At 43.9% G+C, this 16,742-nt stretch overlaps 1 protein-coding gene across 1 annotated transcript in view; it reads right to left on the reverse strand.

Moving 5' to 3' along the window:
• Positions 1–16,742, reverse strand: part of Dnaaf11 (dynein axonemal assembly factor 11) — an 86,394-nt gene that overhangs the window by 41,563 nt on the left and 28,089 nt on the right. The window contains exons 4-7 of the mRNA XM_005078701.4: positions 16,412–16,584; positions 12,278–12,498; positions 3,812–4,003; positions 2,338–2,415 (exon numbers count right to left, since the gene is read on the reverse strand). Coding sequence (XP_005078758.3) covers positions 2,338–2,415; positions 3,812–4,003; positions 12,278–12,498; positions 16,412–16,584 — 664 coding nt within the window. The remainder of the gene's footprint in view (positions 1–2,337; positions 2,416–3,811; positions 4,004–12,277; positions 12,499–16,411; positions 16,585–16,742) is intronic.

Consider the following 16,742-nt stretch of genomic DNA (forward strand, 5'->3'; position numbering starts at 1 on the left):
GGGAGGTCTTGTTTCCGTTAAGGAAAGAGTTATCGAAATCTGCCCCTATGCTGGTGCTGCTGGTTCAGTGGAGAGAAATGCTGTGGGAGAGCAGGAGTCGCTGAGAAGCTAAGCCTTTGATGGCAAGAGAAGTTGGATCAGTGAGCCAGCAAGGGAGTGCAGCCGTCGTAGAAGGAGACTAGTGTCTACTACAGTAAACAGAAGATGCCTGGTTGACTTCATATTTTCAGTGAAGAAACAAGGCCTTTGGTTAGGGCTATGGGAGCATAAGGCAGTGCTGGAGGTGAGGAGGAGGAGGAAGAGGCGTGACCCCTGCCTGCAAGCGACTGGGAGGATGTTCATCGGGACGGTACAGGGCAAACATGGTGGACTTGAGACCTGTAGCCTTGCACGCTCGCGCAAGGAGCAGCAGGTAAAGGTGGATACGCCACTCCCTGCACACGGAGCAGGAGGGACGCCACAATGCCTGGATGGACGTGTGAGCTGGTGAGGACGGACAGAGGGAAAGAGGAAGCGGAAGACTCTTCTGACAAAGAATTTTTGTGAGGGATACAAAAACCAAATCAGGAGGAGAACACAGTGTCGGGAGCATACGCAAAGCTGGAGAGCCTGTGGATTCCTGTGTGAATGGAGCCTGTGACTGCTGGAGTGGACAGAGTCTATTACACTGGAGATGACATTAGATGAGTTGATGCGGTTAAAGCTCAGGACATGGGCTACCGACAGCAGCAAGTGGAGGAATGAGACCAGGATCCTGTGTCTGAGCTCAGGGGTCAATGACGTGTGAAGAGCCACCAGGACTGACGGTGGGGTTGGCGAGGCGGAGAAATGGGGACCTAAGTGCTGGGATCTTCCATGAACTGAGAGGGAAGGTGGTTCGGGACTGACTGGGGCTATGTGGAAGACTAGGAAGAAGGGATGAACAGCCACAGGGGCTGGGGGAGTTTAGGGAAAGGCTGCAGGAGTTGCTGAGGGCTATAGCTTCACCTGAGGTTGTCGGAGAGAAACAAGGGGTCAATGGTGGAAGCAGAAGTTCTGCAATTAGTCACTGGACAGAGATAGAAAGAGCCTGAAGGAAAGGGTGAGAATGATGATGGATCTGTAAGGTCAGAAAATGCAGTGGATGGCAGACGGGCACAGGAGAGAGGAAACTGGGATAGCTGTAAGGGCATATGATTCTGATGAGGACAGATGACCTGGGGCATGAAGGAGGAGGGGCATCCAAGCAATAGAGGGGCTAGGGGGCTGTAGAGAGTAATCTCTTCATAGAGCACTGCCTTTAGAGCAGGTGGGATAGTTAGTGTGGTGGGAAGATTGGCGCTGTGTCCAAGAAAATGTCCCCACTGAAGCTGAAGACAGAGTATCTTCCCCTTAGGCTTTCAGGCTCTGTGAAAGCAGCTCCCGTCACGCCCACTTCCACACCAGCATACCTAGGCTAGTGTCTGGAGCCGCATTCCTGTCTGCTGGACGAAAGGAGGGCATGCCACACCAGAGACTGGAGTCTCAGTGGTGGAAATCATCCCACTGGGACAGTGTGTACAAGTCCGATGCATCAGCTTAATAACTGTGTGACTTTGGCCCCATCGCTGGCATAGAGAGATGGTATTCTGTGGGCCAAGCATGCTGTCCATGAAGATGAGGAATGCCTGGAATGACTCTAGATTGTCTTTGTTGTGTAATGACATAGGAAATGAAATGATGTCAATAAATGGGTTTTGAGTAATGAAATGAAGCTAATGAGATTTAGCTCATAGGCTTGTCATCTGCATTGTGATTATAAAAGGCACCGTGCCTATGCTTTCTTATTCTCAGCTTTCAGACAGATAGATAGAGAGACAGACAGACAGACAGGGTTGCTCAGGTATTCTGAGACAAGAGAATTTCCAGGTTTTCCTCTCTCCCTGACTGAGGTATTTATAGCAGTGCCTTTCCCTAGCTTCTGAGTGCTCTGTAGATGTGTTCCAGGGAAAATGTAGACACAAAGGAGTGCCTCGGTGTTCTCAGACAGATTGCTTGTGACAGAGTTTCAAAACGTCATAAACACAGCAATGATGCCGTGACAGTTTTCAGGCATAAAACTGTATATGGTCCAAGATTTCACGGGATGCATAAATAACTCAGATTTGCATATGTCAGGATCGATTTCTAGAAACCAGGAGAATTGTGCACTAGGAACCATCGGAGACGTCTGGCTTTTAACCATGGGCAAAGTGACATCCCTGTCACACTCGTCAAACTCATCCCCAGTGGTCAGCGTTCTCCCAGCCTGTCGTGTAGGCCACAGCAGCACGCGTGTGCGCTGGTGCCTCCCCAGGGGCTCCACCTGCCCTCACATACTTGGCTTCGTTGACATTCAGCACCTTCCCATCTTTAGTGACCAGCGTCCGGGGCGGCTTCGCTTCCTTCTTATTTCCACTTAAGGTTGAGGGTGACGGGAGAGACCAAGGCGCAGCCGCAGTCAGGGGAAGCAAAGCGAGTATAAACATTACTAATACATCTTTGCAAAATACTTTAAGAAACTTAGCCAGGCATTTGTCAGAGTATACTCACAGCTCACTCCCAGTGTCAGTCCTCTCAATTCTAAAACCGAGCCAAGTTTTACATGGCTACAGTTGTGTCTCCAAAGCTAAAAATGTGACCAAGACAATTTGCCAGAGAATTTGAATTGGGAAAGTAAATTCCCTTTCACGAGATACTCATGAATATTTAAATGAGTCTATTTTATGCATGATTTACCCAGATAACTGTCAATTCTCCACGTGTGTGTATGGAACGGCTGCTTTAGTTAAAATTACAATTTCTGAAATACAAGTGAAATCTACCCTGTGGAAATAAAAATACTGGTATATATGGGATGTGTAAACTGACAGTTCTTACGGCATCATTTGCAGTGGCAAGTCCAGAATTGCTAAGAATGTCTATCAGTGCAGGGCTGATTGGCTCCATGGCGGCACATAACGTTGAGAAGCACCTCACAGCTGTTAAAAACGTGTCTGCTTTTTACACGCTGATGGCAGAAAACAGCGGTGGTATATTTAACATGCAAAGACACGCCGTGGAAGTTTACTTTGTTGTGTAGATCTGGGGATTAAGTCAAGGGGTGCATGCCTGCCAGGGAAAGTGCTGGACCACAAAGCATGGTGTTTTGGGTCATCTTTCCACTTGGTTTCTTGCTTTCCACTGACAATCACAGAAACCATCACTTTTCATTCATCTCATTGCCACACAGACAACTAGCTCACTGAGGACATTCCCAAACTCACAAATCCCAAGTAGCCCTGTTAGTGGGCACGCTTTACATTCTAGAGTTCAGCACTGACTTGGAGTGGGAAGAAGCAGAGCCCATTTCTGAAAATGTGCAGTTGACAGAGCATTGCTTACAGACCCTAGAAATTAAGAAGTCGCGAAATTACATCTAGACTCTTCAAAGTGGCTTAATGAAACTAACTCTAATTCTTCGTTTTGCAAATATACAGAACAGACTTACAGAAATGCATTCATCCCACAGAACAATCTTCTCCTTTGAGGCTTAGGTTGTATTTCCAACCTAGGCCATGCTATTTCTAGATATGTGTAAAGAGGTAAAACAAAATCCCATCAAAAGAGATAATACAAAATCCATGATGTTCTAAACTTGTATTTTATGTTAATAGAAGTTAACCAATAAAATTCAATGAAAACATATTTAAGATTCATGGGTGATGATTAATAATGGTTTGGCACAGACAACAGGTAAAACACACACAGTCATGAACACACAGTCCATGTGAGAGTGCTGTCTCATTCAATCACAGGGGGGAAAACAGAATACCTTTGTTTTTCTTGGGCTTTACGCTGTTTCTCCATGTGTCTAAGAGTTTCCAATCTAGATTCGGGAGTGAACAAGGAGGGTTTGTTCCAGAATGCCATGTCCTCTTCGCTTTCATCTGATTTCTTCCCGCCACGTCCCTCTTCTTGTGTTTCTGGTACCTGGAGGTGGTCTTTGTTCTCCACGGAAGATGGACTGGGGCAAAGAAAACAGAGCACGTGAGCCCAGGAATGGACACAGAAACTTCATCTTTAATGCTTCCCTCTGCTAACATCGTATCTGAGAGCGACAAATGTCCTTGGGAGCTCACATGAGCTAAGTTGGAGGAAATTATTGCCTCGGCATCAACACAGATCCCTCCTCATCCATCTTAAAGATACTGCAGTATCTAGGCTGAGTGTGCAAATGCCTCATTATTACGAGTTGGCTTGGGAGCTCTAGACATAGTAGAGGTTCTGAGCTATCATCAGGCCTAGTTCAGAGAACCCGAGTGGGACCCATGGGCCCCTGTAGTGTCTTGTAGGGGGAACCCATGGGTCCCTGTAGTGTCTCGTAGGAGGTTCTGAAGATCCGCTGAACATGTACAACACTGAACCTCTGCAGTTTCCCCACATCCGGCCCTGCCCCCATCACATCATCCCCACATCCGGCCCTGCCCCCATCACATCATCCCCACATCCGGCCCTGCCCCCATCACATCATCCCCACATCCGGCCCTGCCCCCATCACATCATCCCCACATCCGGCCCTGCCCCCATCACACCACCCCTTGTCTATGCTGCTCCTGGTTCTGGCTCTAACAGACAGTCTGGTCGTTTGACCTCCAGGCTCTTCAAGAATCACTCCCTGTGAACGATCTGGAGAGACAAGAGGAGCTTTTGTGGTGTGTCCTCCACTTTATTTTTCCCGTTAACTTCCGATTGTGCTGCCTCATCTGGTAGCAGCCCCCTCTTCTTTTATCCTGCCTTGTTATTGTCTGGAAATTAAATGATCTCTCTGTGTAATTGAATGAGTACTCTATGAACTACTCAACATTTGCTCACCATGAATTCAAGACATTTACCGAGCCGGAATCCTGAGCAAGATAGAGCATGAGACCACTTTCGGGACATGGTTCTGTTCTAGCAGAGAGAAAATGATGCCCATAAACATTAAACACTGGCATGAATTCTCTCCCCTCACCGCTCCCCAGAATACACACTCTGTTAAAGAAAATGCTATTCAATGTAAGCTTACCTAAAGCTATTAGTTCTAGGTATGTTAAATAATTACTGTGTTGAAGAATATTATTTTAAGGTGTGTGACTTTTGTTTATGCTGAATTTGTCTAACCCTGTGAAGCTGTGTTACTGAGCCTGTCTAAAACACATAATGGTCCTAATAAAGATCTGAATGGCCAATAGTGAGGCAGGAGCAAGGATGGGCAGGGCTGGCAGGCAGAGTATAAGGAGAACTGAGCAAGAGAACAAGGAGAGGAGGGGGTCAGGGGTCAGCCACCCAGCCACCCAGCAGCCATGGAGTAAGAATGAAAGAAAGATACACAGAAGTAAGGAAATGGAAAAGCCCAGAGGCAAAGGATAGATGGGACAATTTAAGTTACGGACAGCTGGCAAAACAAGCCAAGCTGAGGCTGGGCATTCATAAGCAAGAATAAGCCTCCATGTGTGATTTTTCTGGGAGCTGAGTGGTGGACCCCCTAAAAAGGACAAAAAATAAAAGAGTAAAACACTAACTGTTGGGGGAAGTCCTGTGTATATGTCAATAAAGCACTGTTGGCCAATAGGGAACAAAGATATGTGGGACTGGAAGTCCAGGAGGACTCTGGGTAGGAGAAACACAGGGAGTCAAGATGTAACGCCATGAGGTAGGAAGCCCGGAAACTTCTCCAGTAAGAGACATACTTAGATTAACAATTATGGGATGATTACTTAAGTCAGAGCTAGCCAATAAGAAACAAGCAAGGCCAACAGCTTCATAATTAATATAGCCTCCTGTGTGTTTATTTGGGACTGATGTGGCTCTGGAACCAGGCTGGAGGGAAGGCTTCTCTCAAGGAAAGGCTTCCCTTTACATAATGGTGATCAGGAGTGGGATGATGAATTTCCATGTAGAATGACAAAAGCTTTAAAGGAATTTTAGAAACAAAAGATTGGAGAGAAGCACAGATTTTTGGTAGCAGCATTTTTCTCAGGTGTGCTCTATTTTGCTAGTGACAAGCAGAGATTCACGAGGCTGGCTTAAGTGAGGCTTCCTGACTCAGCATTAAAAAATAAAAACTGAGGTTCTTTTAAGAGGCTCCGCCAGCAATTGAAAGGTGTGTACATACAGCTGGAAGTGGCAGTGACCACATCTCCTAGCCGGCAGCTTTTGCTGGATCTCAACATAGACTGAGACAGTGAGCTGGAATCACACTTATGCCCGCCATCTTGGAAAAATGGCAGTTTAAACAGCCGTGGTTTTAACAGATAAGACACGTGGCCAGAAAAACATAAAGATTTACAGTAAAGTCAGACTTGGATGAAGAAAAACTTCTAAAGGTTTACAGTGTGTTTAAAAATATATGTAAGATTGAGAGAGAAAAAAGAAACGACATAATGTTAAATAAATAGAGAAGCCGGCAGTGGTGGCACAAGCCGGTAGGATTTGCTGCAGAGGCAGAGGCAGGCTGATTTCCAAAGAGAAACCCTGTCTCAGTGAAATAAATAAATAAGTAAAAGTAAAAGAAATACAGTAATAATAATAGATAAATAAATATGCCACGTAAAGATGAAAAATACACAGAAAGTCTGGATACTGTACACTATTGTGTTTTTCAGTTTTTTGATTGCTTAGGAAGGAACAACTGCTAAAACACGCTTGATTATAAATGCTGCTGAATTAATTCAACTTATACCTTTTAAAAATGCCTTGAATTCAAAATGTAAGTATAAGGATATGTTACTTTGGAAAGGAGTTTTTGTCTATGTTTCTACAGAAAATGAAAAGCTGAGGATTCCTTCCAGGTTTCTGTGGTTTGATGAACTAAGACCCCCGGAAGCAATGGCCCAAGTGATTCAACATCTAAAACAGCTAAGATGATGCAGTCTTACAGACCCTGAAACTAAGGACTTATACAGGTTTCTGAGTTTTGTCATGATCCCCATGGTATGAACAGCGCCCCCTTCCAGCATGAAGCAGTTTGGAATGAGCGACGTTCTAATTCACATCTTGTTTATAAATCTTTGTTTACATTTAAATGGGTTGTTTATAATTGGTTAATGATCACAACCAATCTCTTCTTAAAGGAAAAAGGGGGGTTATGGTATGGAAATGAGTACTTTGTATTGCTATGGTTTTTCATTTATTGAGACAAATTCAAGGTCAATTTTGTGATGTGTATATTTCTCCTCTTGATTAAGTATTGTGCTTATACTGATCTTTTAAAACATAATGCATAATTAAATACAGACTATAGATAGTTATAATAGTCAGAATTTATAGTTAGGTAAGTTAGGTTTTCTAGATATATAGAGATGTATTTGAGAGAGATAGTCTTCAAACCTTTCAAAGACCTTCAGAAAATGGCATTTAAAATGTTTTAGAGTTTTTCTTGACAATGAGAAATGTCTGCTCCTGGCATCACCAATTACATCTGAGAGGAAGATGGGCATCGAAGAAACTCATTATGGAGTTTGCTTTCAACATGACAAGATTAGACATTTGGGCAAGAAACTGCTCTTGCCTAGACTTCTGGACTTTTGCTGTATAATCTGGACATGCAGGACCCACAGGAAAGTGACTGCTGAACTCATACAGTCCTACAGGGTTCCTGCTTCATGGAAGAGTCTACAAGACTTTCTGCAGGACACAGAAAAATGACTGACAGACTGCTGATGCAGATGGAAAGTTTGAAATTTCCTGCTTTGCTGAGAAGTGTTCCAGACACACTGTGGCCTATGGGCTGAAGATGGATGCCCCAACATTACAGAGGAACTTTGGGTGACTGTCCAGGCAGTAAGATGTCTCTGTCAGTTCTAGTGTTTACATATTATCCTTCTGTGGTCTTTGATGGAGTTGAAGACAGATAGTTATAATTATAGTTTTCCTTAGTTATGATAAAAGATAAGCTACATATAGAACTTTGGACTCACAAGGATGGGATGGATGATATTTTCTTTAAATCTTGCTGAATGTTGATAGACAAAATGTTGTAACTATGTTCTTACTTGATAACTGTTCTGTTATATATATAATTTGACTATATTAAAGTTAAGACCTTTCTTTTTGTTTAGACAGAAAAGAGGAGATGATGGGAGAAGTCCTGTGTATATGTCAATAAAGCACTGTTGGCCAATAGGGAACCAAGGTACCTGGGACTAGGAGTCCAGGAGGACTCTGGGAAGGAGAAACACAGGGAGTCAAGATGTAAAGCCATGGAGTAGGAAGCCCGGAAACTTCTCCAGTAAGAGACATACTTAGATTAACAATTATGGGATGATTACTTAAGTCAGAGCTAGCCAATAAGGAACAAACAAGGCCAACAGCTTCATAATGAATATAGCCTCCTGTGTGTTTATTTGGGACTCATGCGGCTCTGGAACCAGGCTGGAGGGAAGGCTTCCCTTTACAACTACCAATATTGCTCAGTATTCATTAGGTTTGGGAATTGTTAATGAAAAATTCTCATTTAATTGATCTTTAGGAAGAACACTATTTTATAAAAGCATTGAAGGGACAAAATTAATGAAATTTACATACTACAGGCAGAAAATAGAAAAAAGGTTCTGCTTGGGTTTCTTTACATGTCATAAACTTCAACTATTCCAATGAATAAAACAATGAAAATAACTGAAAGGAAATGCTTTGCCCTAGAGCTAAAGTTCTTTCTGATACAGAAACATCAACCTACAGGGGAATCACTAACATTCTACAATATAGTGGTGAATTATCACAGGAAAAATTAGCTCCATTCTTAGATGACTTTTCCCTATAAAGTGACCAGTTGCCTTACTTTCACCCTTTGCCATCCAAAACTTAAAATGGTTAAAAAAGAGTCAGAGACAGCCCCTGTTCCCACTGTTACGAGTTCCTGTCACATATATGCAGGGTGCCCAGGTCAGTCCCTGGTTATTGGTTCAGTCTCTGAGAGCCCCTATGAGGCCAGGTTAGTCGATTGTATGAGCCTTCCCACAGTGTCATGACCCCTCTAGCTCCTACACTCCTTTTCCCTCCTCCTTTGCAGGATTCCCCAAATTTTGCCTAATGATTAGCTGTGGGTCTCTGCATCTGCCTCCATCAGTTGCTAGGTGACCCCTCTCTAATGACAACTGGTCGAGGCACCAATCTGGTCACAGGAGAAAGCCAGTTCAGGCTTGTTTTCCAGTACTGTGACTCTTGTACTGGCTTCTGGAACCCTACTCCTCATACTTGGTGACCTTGTCCAGCCTTAATCCATGGGGAGGTGCTTAGTCTTACTGCAACTTGATAGGCCATGTTTTCTTGATACTCATAGGAGATCTGCCCTTTCCTGGATGGAGACAGAAGAGGGAGGATTGGGGGATGGGAAGGGAGGCTGCAGCCAGGATGTAAAATAAATAGATGAATAAAAAAATGGTTTAAAAAAACATCTACTTGTGAAAGACTACTACTACTATTCTCCTACATGAGCATAGCAATAAGTGACTCCTAGTGACAGGTTACCCACAAATGAGTGCAATGATTTCCCACAGCAGAAAAACTTCTTGCAGGGATCCACAACTAGACTGAGTGCCTGTGTGCTATGAGAGACTTTGGAGCTTTCAGTCCTAAACCAGATGTCTTATCAAACCTCTCCCCACCAGGCCCAGGGGTCTATGTGGAAGAGGAGGCATAAAGATTTTAAGGGTCGAGGCAATGAACAATTCCAAGGAAACTCCCACATGCATGAAGACTGATGAACACGTGAACTCCCAGCCACTGTGGAAGCATGCACAAGACCTGCAAAGTTTCAGGTGGGACATAAACCCAGCACGGAAAATGGGGAGTGGACGCAAAGTCCTACCCCTTACCAAACGTGCTTTGCAGTTAATGGCTGCTGGAGAAGGAAACTCAGTTTCCTCCAATGGAGTCACTGAATAAAATAACACCAATCACTGAAAGGAAGTGTTTTGCCCTAGAGCTAGAGTGTGGTATAACAACCACATTCCATGGTGGGCCGCGTGCCTTGTGCAATTGGTCAATACAAATCAGACAGTGTGTGTGTGTGTGTGTGTGTGTGTGTGTGTGTGTGTGTGTGTGTGAGAGAGAGAGAGAGAGAGAGAGAGAGAGAGAGAGAGAGAGAGAGAGAGAGACTGCATGCATGTGCTCATACACGAACAAGTGAACACTGTTTTTTGGTCTTGTTTTGCTTTGTAAGAGAGAGAACATGAAGCAGGTGGGTAAGGGGAGGGGAAGATCTAGGAGGAGTTGTCGAAGAGGATAGACTATCATCAGAAACCATGAAATGAAATTCTCAATAAATAAATACAATACAGAAAAGATTTTAGAAAAGAAAAGCCAGCAGAAGCATTGGCTAAGTGACTTAAGTCTTCAAAATCAGACTGAATCCAAATGCACGTGGCTGGTGACAAAATGTCGGAGCCCTCTAGAGAACGGATGAAATTCCACCATAATGTCAGAGCTCTCTAGAGAATGAATGAAATTCCACCTTAATGTCGGAGCTCTCTAGAGCTCTTTTGTCCCTCTTCCCTCCAGTCAGCAGAACCGACAATCACTGTTCAAGAATAAATTCATTGCAGCTAAGATGCACTTCCAGGCCTTAAAATGCCTACAGTTTACACAGAAGGCTCGTGTTTATTCCCTCTCCAAGTTCCAATCTGTCTTGGCCCAACTCGCAGTCGGTTTCACCTGGGAGAGAGGCACAGTCTCCTCCCACTCCCCTGCCTCATCTCTCTTTCACCTCTGTGCTCATCCTTAGGCCTGGTTAGACTCCCCAGCCTGGAGTCTGGCCTGGGAGGATGGGAAGGAGAAGTAGGTGGGTGTCACCGCCCACTTGACCACTGCCCCTGTGACCCTGCTGGTGTTGCCTCTCTGTCCAGACAATGGCTTCTCTCTCCCTGGGTGTCTTAGTCATTCTCAGAGACACCACAAGAGTTCTCCAGCCACTGTTCCCTGATGGCATGGTTAATATACTAGGCTGATCCTTCTGGGACAACTCCTGAGAGTCTGACACTGACAGTTCAGGCCACAGTCTCTTATTGTGGCCACCACCTTGGTAGCATCCCTTTACAACACCTCAGACATCGATGCCCCTCCTAACATCTGCCTGTGCAACAGTCCCGGGTCACCACCACGTGAAATGTCGGCAGGAACCCTGTCCTCTAGGCGGCTGCCACTCACTCCCCATCTTTCTCACTGTTCAGTCACCTGCCCTGAATTTCAGTGACATTGTTTTTCCTGAAACCTTGGGGGAGGTGCTTCCTTTTCCTCCCTAATGAAGCTAATGACTCAATAGGTCAGCAAGTACCCTAGTCTACACCACTGACAGAGCTTGAGTATAGACAGAGCTTGAGTATAGACAGATGTCACGTCGTGAAGGATGAGTATAGGCGGACAGATGTCACGTCGTGGAGGAGTGATTAAATGAGCAAGACAAAAAGGACCGACATAAGTTTAACTCCATTAAGACATTTTGTCACTGTGTAGCCCGGGCTGGCTTGGAACTCACAAGATTTGCCTGCCTGTGAGCCACCTCACCCAACTACATTAAAATATATGCAGCCTTCAAGGCAGCCGACACCATTGAGGATGAGGTGGGACCAGAGGAATACTCAGCAGGCATCTAATGCTTTCATGACGTATTGTTTTCTCCTAAGAGACTCACTGCAAGCATACTCATGGCTGTCACTCATTCTGTCTGGGGGTAGAACAATAGCTTCTTGCTTAGTTGTCTACAAAGCATTTGTACACATCTGAAATATTTTATAATTGTTATTTTCTCAATTTGAAGAACTATTTGAAACTTGCTCACGTGGAATCGAATCAAGGGACTATACTTGGGATCCACAGAAAATAAATACCATGAAAAATTCAGACTCATAAAAGATCAATTAGAGGGTTATTAATCACATTTAAAAATGTATTCAGTATATAATTCACAAAATAGAATGTTTTAGGATGCAATCAGAATTATTCATTTTATAATTGTGTGATTTGCATTTAACTTTCTAAACTATTCCTGCCTTAGAAAATAAGGCACACCTGTTAGTTCATCTTCCCTGTACATGTACAGAGAGATTTCTTTTGGGATAATTTCAGATGCAAATGCAAGTTGCTGGTTGGGAAAAGCAATCCTTCCAAGGGAAGAAATCCTGCTAGAATTGTTGTCGTGGGACGCTCATGATGCCCCACCTCCTTGCCATGTTACATTCTGGAGCATAATTGATGCTGCGAACGCTTTGAGGAACACTGCTGCTGTTTTAATGGGAGGAATCCAAACCACTCCTGTACGCACCAAGCAGCGTGAGTGTCTGTGTACCAACGCCCGTCAGAGCCTGGGAGGCTGTTCTTCTTGCTCTCATCTTCTTCCTCGAGTTTCCTCCGAGCCTCCTCTTTCTCTTTGGCCCGTCTAAGGCAGTAAGCTTTCTCCTGCTCTCTGATTTGCTGTTCAACGGCTGGGTAGTTCTGCAATGCCTGGATCCTTTCAGACCGTTCTATTTCTTTGCCATCCAACCACTTAAACAAAAAGGCAATAAACAGTACAATTATTCGATTCATCAAGCAAAGTGATTCATGCCTGTAATGCTAGCGACTTAGGTGACTGATGCAGGAAGACTACCAGACTATGCCAACTTGTGAAGGTAGGAAGGGGGGGAGATGAAGGAGGGAGGATGCGAAGGAACAGCCTTAAGTTTATGTTGACTGATACATTTTTAAATTAGAAATAATAATGCCATAGCAATGGAGAGTTAAAACAAAGTAATTAATGGGAAATATCAGGGATATTTGTCTGAGTCAATGTATATTTCACACAGGCCATAAAGTTTACAAGTGGGTCGTCTGTCAAAATAACTGATGACGGGCTCTCAAAATATTTCTATTAATTTCATAACTGCTCACTGTATTAACAACGCTGATGCTTAAATCAAACCAAAGCTCCTCTTAACAATGGCATCCTGCAAGCCTCTTCATGGAAAAAAAAAAAACCTTACACAAGGAACTCCAACTCAGCCCAGCTCGTGTGCCATCCTGGAAAGACGCTGACAGAGTGGTCTTTGTTACAGACAGCGTTTACACGATATTTGGATATCTGCATCATTTTTCCAAACTGAAATGCAAACGTAGAGGGTGAGAGGGTGGCTTGGTCAGTAAGTTGCTTGCCGTGCGAGCAAAGGACTGTGTTCTGTCCCTGTCTCCAGGTAAAAAGCCAGGCATGCTGTAATTCCAGAGCAGTGGAGCTCAACACAGGTAAGACCCTGGGGCTCTCTGGCCGGCTAGCCTACCCTGATTGGTGAGCCCTAGGTCCCCGTGAGAGTCCCTGTGTAAAAACAAACAGCACAGTGTGAACAAGGCGGCATCCGAGGAGGAGTAATATCTGAAGTGGTCCTCAGAGCGATCTGCATATACATGCAACCCCGATATGTACGCATGCCCCACACACGAATAGACAAGTACCTGCGTGCATGCCCCGCCCCCAAACACACACATAAGCAAACGGTAAAAACAAAATGCCAACTAAGATACAAAATACCAAGGCTTCCAGTTCAAAGAGAGCTGTTATTAGCCCATCCTGGTGCTACAGAGGGGGGCAGAGTTAGATTCACGCGCTTGGCCGACAGTGGTTTCCCTGGGTGCCTGTGATCCGGTCACTGAGAATGTCACCTCACCTGGTCACAGAGACTTAGAGGTGATGTAGCTAATGATTTTGAGTGAGCAGGTGGGTCCCCATCGGATCACAGAGAGCCTATAAGCAAGACATTTGGAAGAGCAAGAGCATGCCTCAGAGTGACAGAAGTAGGTGAAGACAGAGGACTTGAACTTGTGAAGTTCATAGTCTGACTAGTTCCTGGACCCAACTGCCTATTGAAGGGCATCTGAAATACTGATTTCCTTTCCAAACCTCAGGTCTTTTTAAAAGCTGTTCTTGACCACTTTAAAACAAGTTTAGAGGTGTCTCTTTTTCTCATTGTGTGTGAAGAGACACATCATGTATCATTAAATTCATAATATAAAACTGAAAGGAGAAAGAAGGAAGGAGGGAGGGAGGGAGGGAGGGAGGGAGGAAGGAAGGAAGGAAGGAAGGAAGGAAGGAAGGAAGGAAGGAAGGAAGGAAGGAAGGAAGGAAGACCCAGGAAGTGGCCATAAATCCAAAGGTACAGTCGCCCTCTAGAGGTAGCAAACAGGAAGACACGTGTTTTCTCCTACGAATAATAGACCTGTCAGCACCTATATTTCTGCCTCTACACCTACATTTCACACTCCAGGCCTCTGACCTTCAGAACCCTAAGGTGAATTTGCCTTGCTCTAAGGCTTTATACATTTGTGTTAATCTGCTGAAATAGGGACAAGAAACCAGAGCAAAGTGAATTTACTGAAGTATAAAATTTCCAACTACTGGGATAAGTCATATTATACATTAAAATGATAATGAAGAGATTAGGAAACATATTTTTAAGATACTCATACAGCTGCTGTGCATAGGCTAGAGATGTCATTTCAAGCTTCCTGGCAGCCAAAGTAAAAGAGAAAAACATTAGTACGTAAATGTTTGATTTTCACTCTCTTGAATTTTAAAATCTATTAATTTCTGGCTTTGATCTAATATTGTGCTTTAGAATATATCTTAAAAGTGAAATACCATAGTGTAGGTTAGGAGAAATGTTACACACTATCTGCTCAGAAATACATTAGAAGAGTTCTGGACTTTTCAAAGGCTCTTTGTCTCCAGCATCTGTCCATGAAGCCTGAGGCCATGGTGATAAATCTGACTCCAGTTGAAGCTATCATTTATGGTAGTAAGTGGTTGCAGTGCACTTTCTAAAAGCAACTCAGTTTAAGCTTGAGTTAAGGTCTTATCAACTTGGAAAATTCTAAATGAAATATATTCATGACATAAATAAACGGAATCTCTGTAATAAGCACAACATGCAAATTTGTAAGTAAATATTAGTATGTGTATGTAAATGAGACCATAAAATATTAACATAACTATGGATTAGACATTATTGTATTAGATTGGAAGAGTCTCGCTAAAGAGAATTTTTTAGCCTAGGGTTCTGATGAACTTGGGGAAGCAAGGTGCTGTCCTTGGTTGTGGAGCACATTTGCCTGTTTGATGTATGTCTTCATAAATGTTTTAAAAATTTATTAAATCACATGTACTGTTCCTAAGAACATGACAAAATAGCCCTCTATCACCTTCCAGACTAGAGACCTCATACAGAGGACTGGCTTCGCATTTGGCCCTGTGCCCAGCCACCTAGTGTGGGGACCTCATTTATTTGAAGATTTCTTCTAGGCAATGTTCAAACTTCTCCTATGTATTTTCCGAGTCTGACCGACCCAGTCTGAGGTGGGCAGGCCTTCCTCAAGGCTAGGTCCCTGCATCTGGGGCAGCAGTGAGTTCATGCTTGGTGATGATACTTTGCCTGGGTTCACACTTATTGACTAGTGATATCCATGCTTACTGAGGATAACTGCCATAGGTCCACACTGATGGTACCCATGCATCAATACGCACTTACCAGTGACACCATCATTGGTCCTTGCTTACTGAGGATAACTATCATGGGTCCACATTGATCGTCACCATGCATGGATATGCACTTACTAGTGATACTTTCATTGGTGCATGTTCACTGATGATAATTGTGCCTGGGTCACTACAGAAAAGCGACTGAGCTTAACTTGCCTTTACTACAATATCCTACAGGAACAGACAACATCCAGCCAAAGAAGAGTAAGGTAAAAGGGATCTGGAGCTCACAGGTCACATTTAGTAACACTGTGAGGTGTGCTGGCGTGGCCAGTGCCCACTCACTATCTGCAGTGGTGCAGACACCAGGAAACACTTGCAAAGGTTGGGTCTCCAAACCCCTCCTCTGTTCTTAGAGGCTGAATTGAGGTTCTAACTCCAGGACTACAAACTGACTATTTGGAAAAAGGGACACGGAAGGTATATTTCATTTGTGGCAGAAAAAAAAACTTACTGGAGTAATGTCATACAAGTGGTATAATTACAAACAGAACTCCATGAGAAGGGACAGAGGCCTAAGCACAGCTTGAGAAGACAAAGGCAGAGTCAGAGTGACAAGCATAGGAGGCAAAGACTGCCAAATCGTGCCAGCCAGACCTGTTAGGCAGGAGAGAGGCATAGAGTCTCCCTCACGGACCCGAGAAGGGCCCAACACGGACATACGGGACTTACCTTTTCAAGATTCTATAGAGTTTCAGAAACAATGGCAAAGGTTTAGAAATCAATGAATGCGATTTTATTCTCTAGAGGATTCCCATCTCTGAAGTCACAAATTTTCACTAACAATTCCAGGAAGACACCGGGAATTACCATGATTGGTCCTTTTCATCTTTCTCCCCATTTCCTGCTTTCTTTTTTCTTTCTCCTTTTTGCTCACCTGTACTCTAAGCATACCTTTAGCTGTTGTAAGGTCACCACCACGAACTGCCTGTAGCCATCAAAGTCAGCACACGGGTTGCCCATGAGGAAGAGCTCCTTCAGGTGGATGTTGTGTTTCAGGGTTTTGACGCTGCTGAGCTCACCAATGAAATTTACAGTCAAGTCAAGTTTTGTCAGCCATTCACATCCTGTCAAGATAAGAAGAAAAAGGGAAAAGAAAAAAAACATAGAAAAATGGCTATGGCTTACTATCTAGCCTCTCTGGGTCTGTGGATTGTAACATGGCTATCCTTCTCTTTATTGCTAATAAACACGTATGGTATCATGCTTGTCTTTCTAGGCCCGG

The sequence above is a fragment of the Mesocricetus auratus genome, unplaced genomic scaffold (assembly GCF_017639785.1).
Source record: "Mesocricetus auratus isolate SY011 unplaced genomic scaffold, BCM_Maur_2.0 Super-Scaffold_100023, whole genome shotgun sequence".
Classification (NCBI taxonomy): Eukaryota; Metazoa; Chordata; class Mammalia; order Rodentia; family Cricetidae; genus Mesocricetus; species Mesocricetus auratus.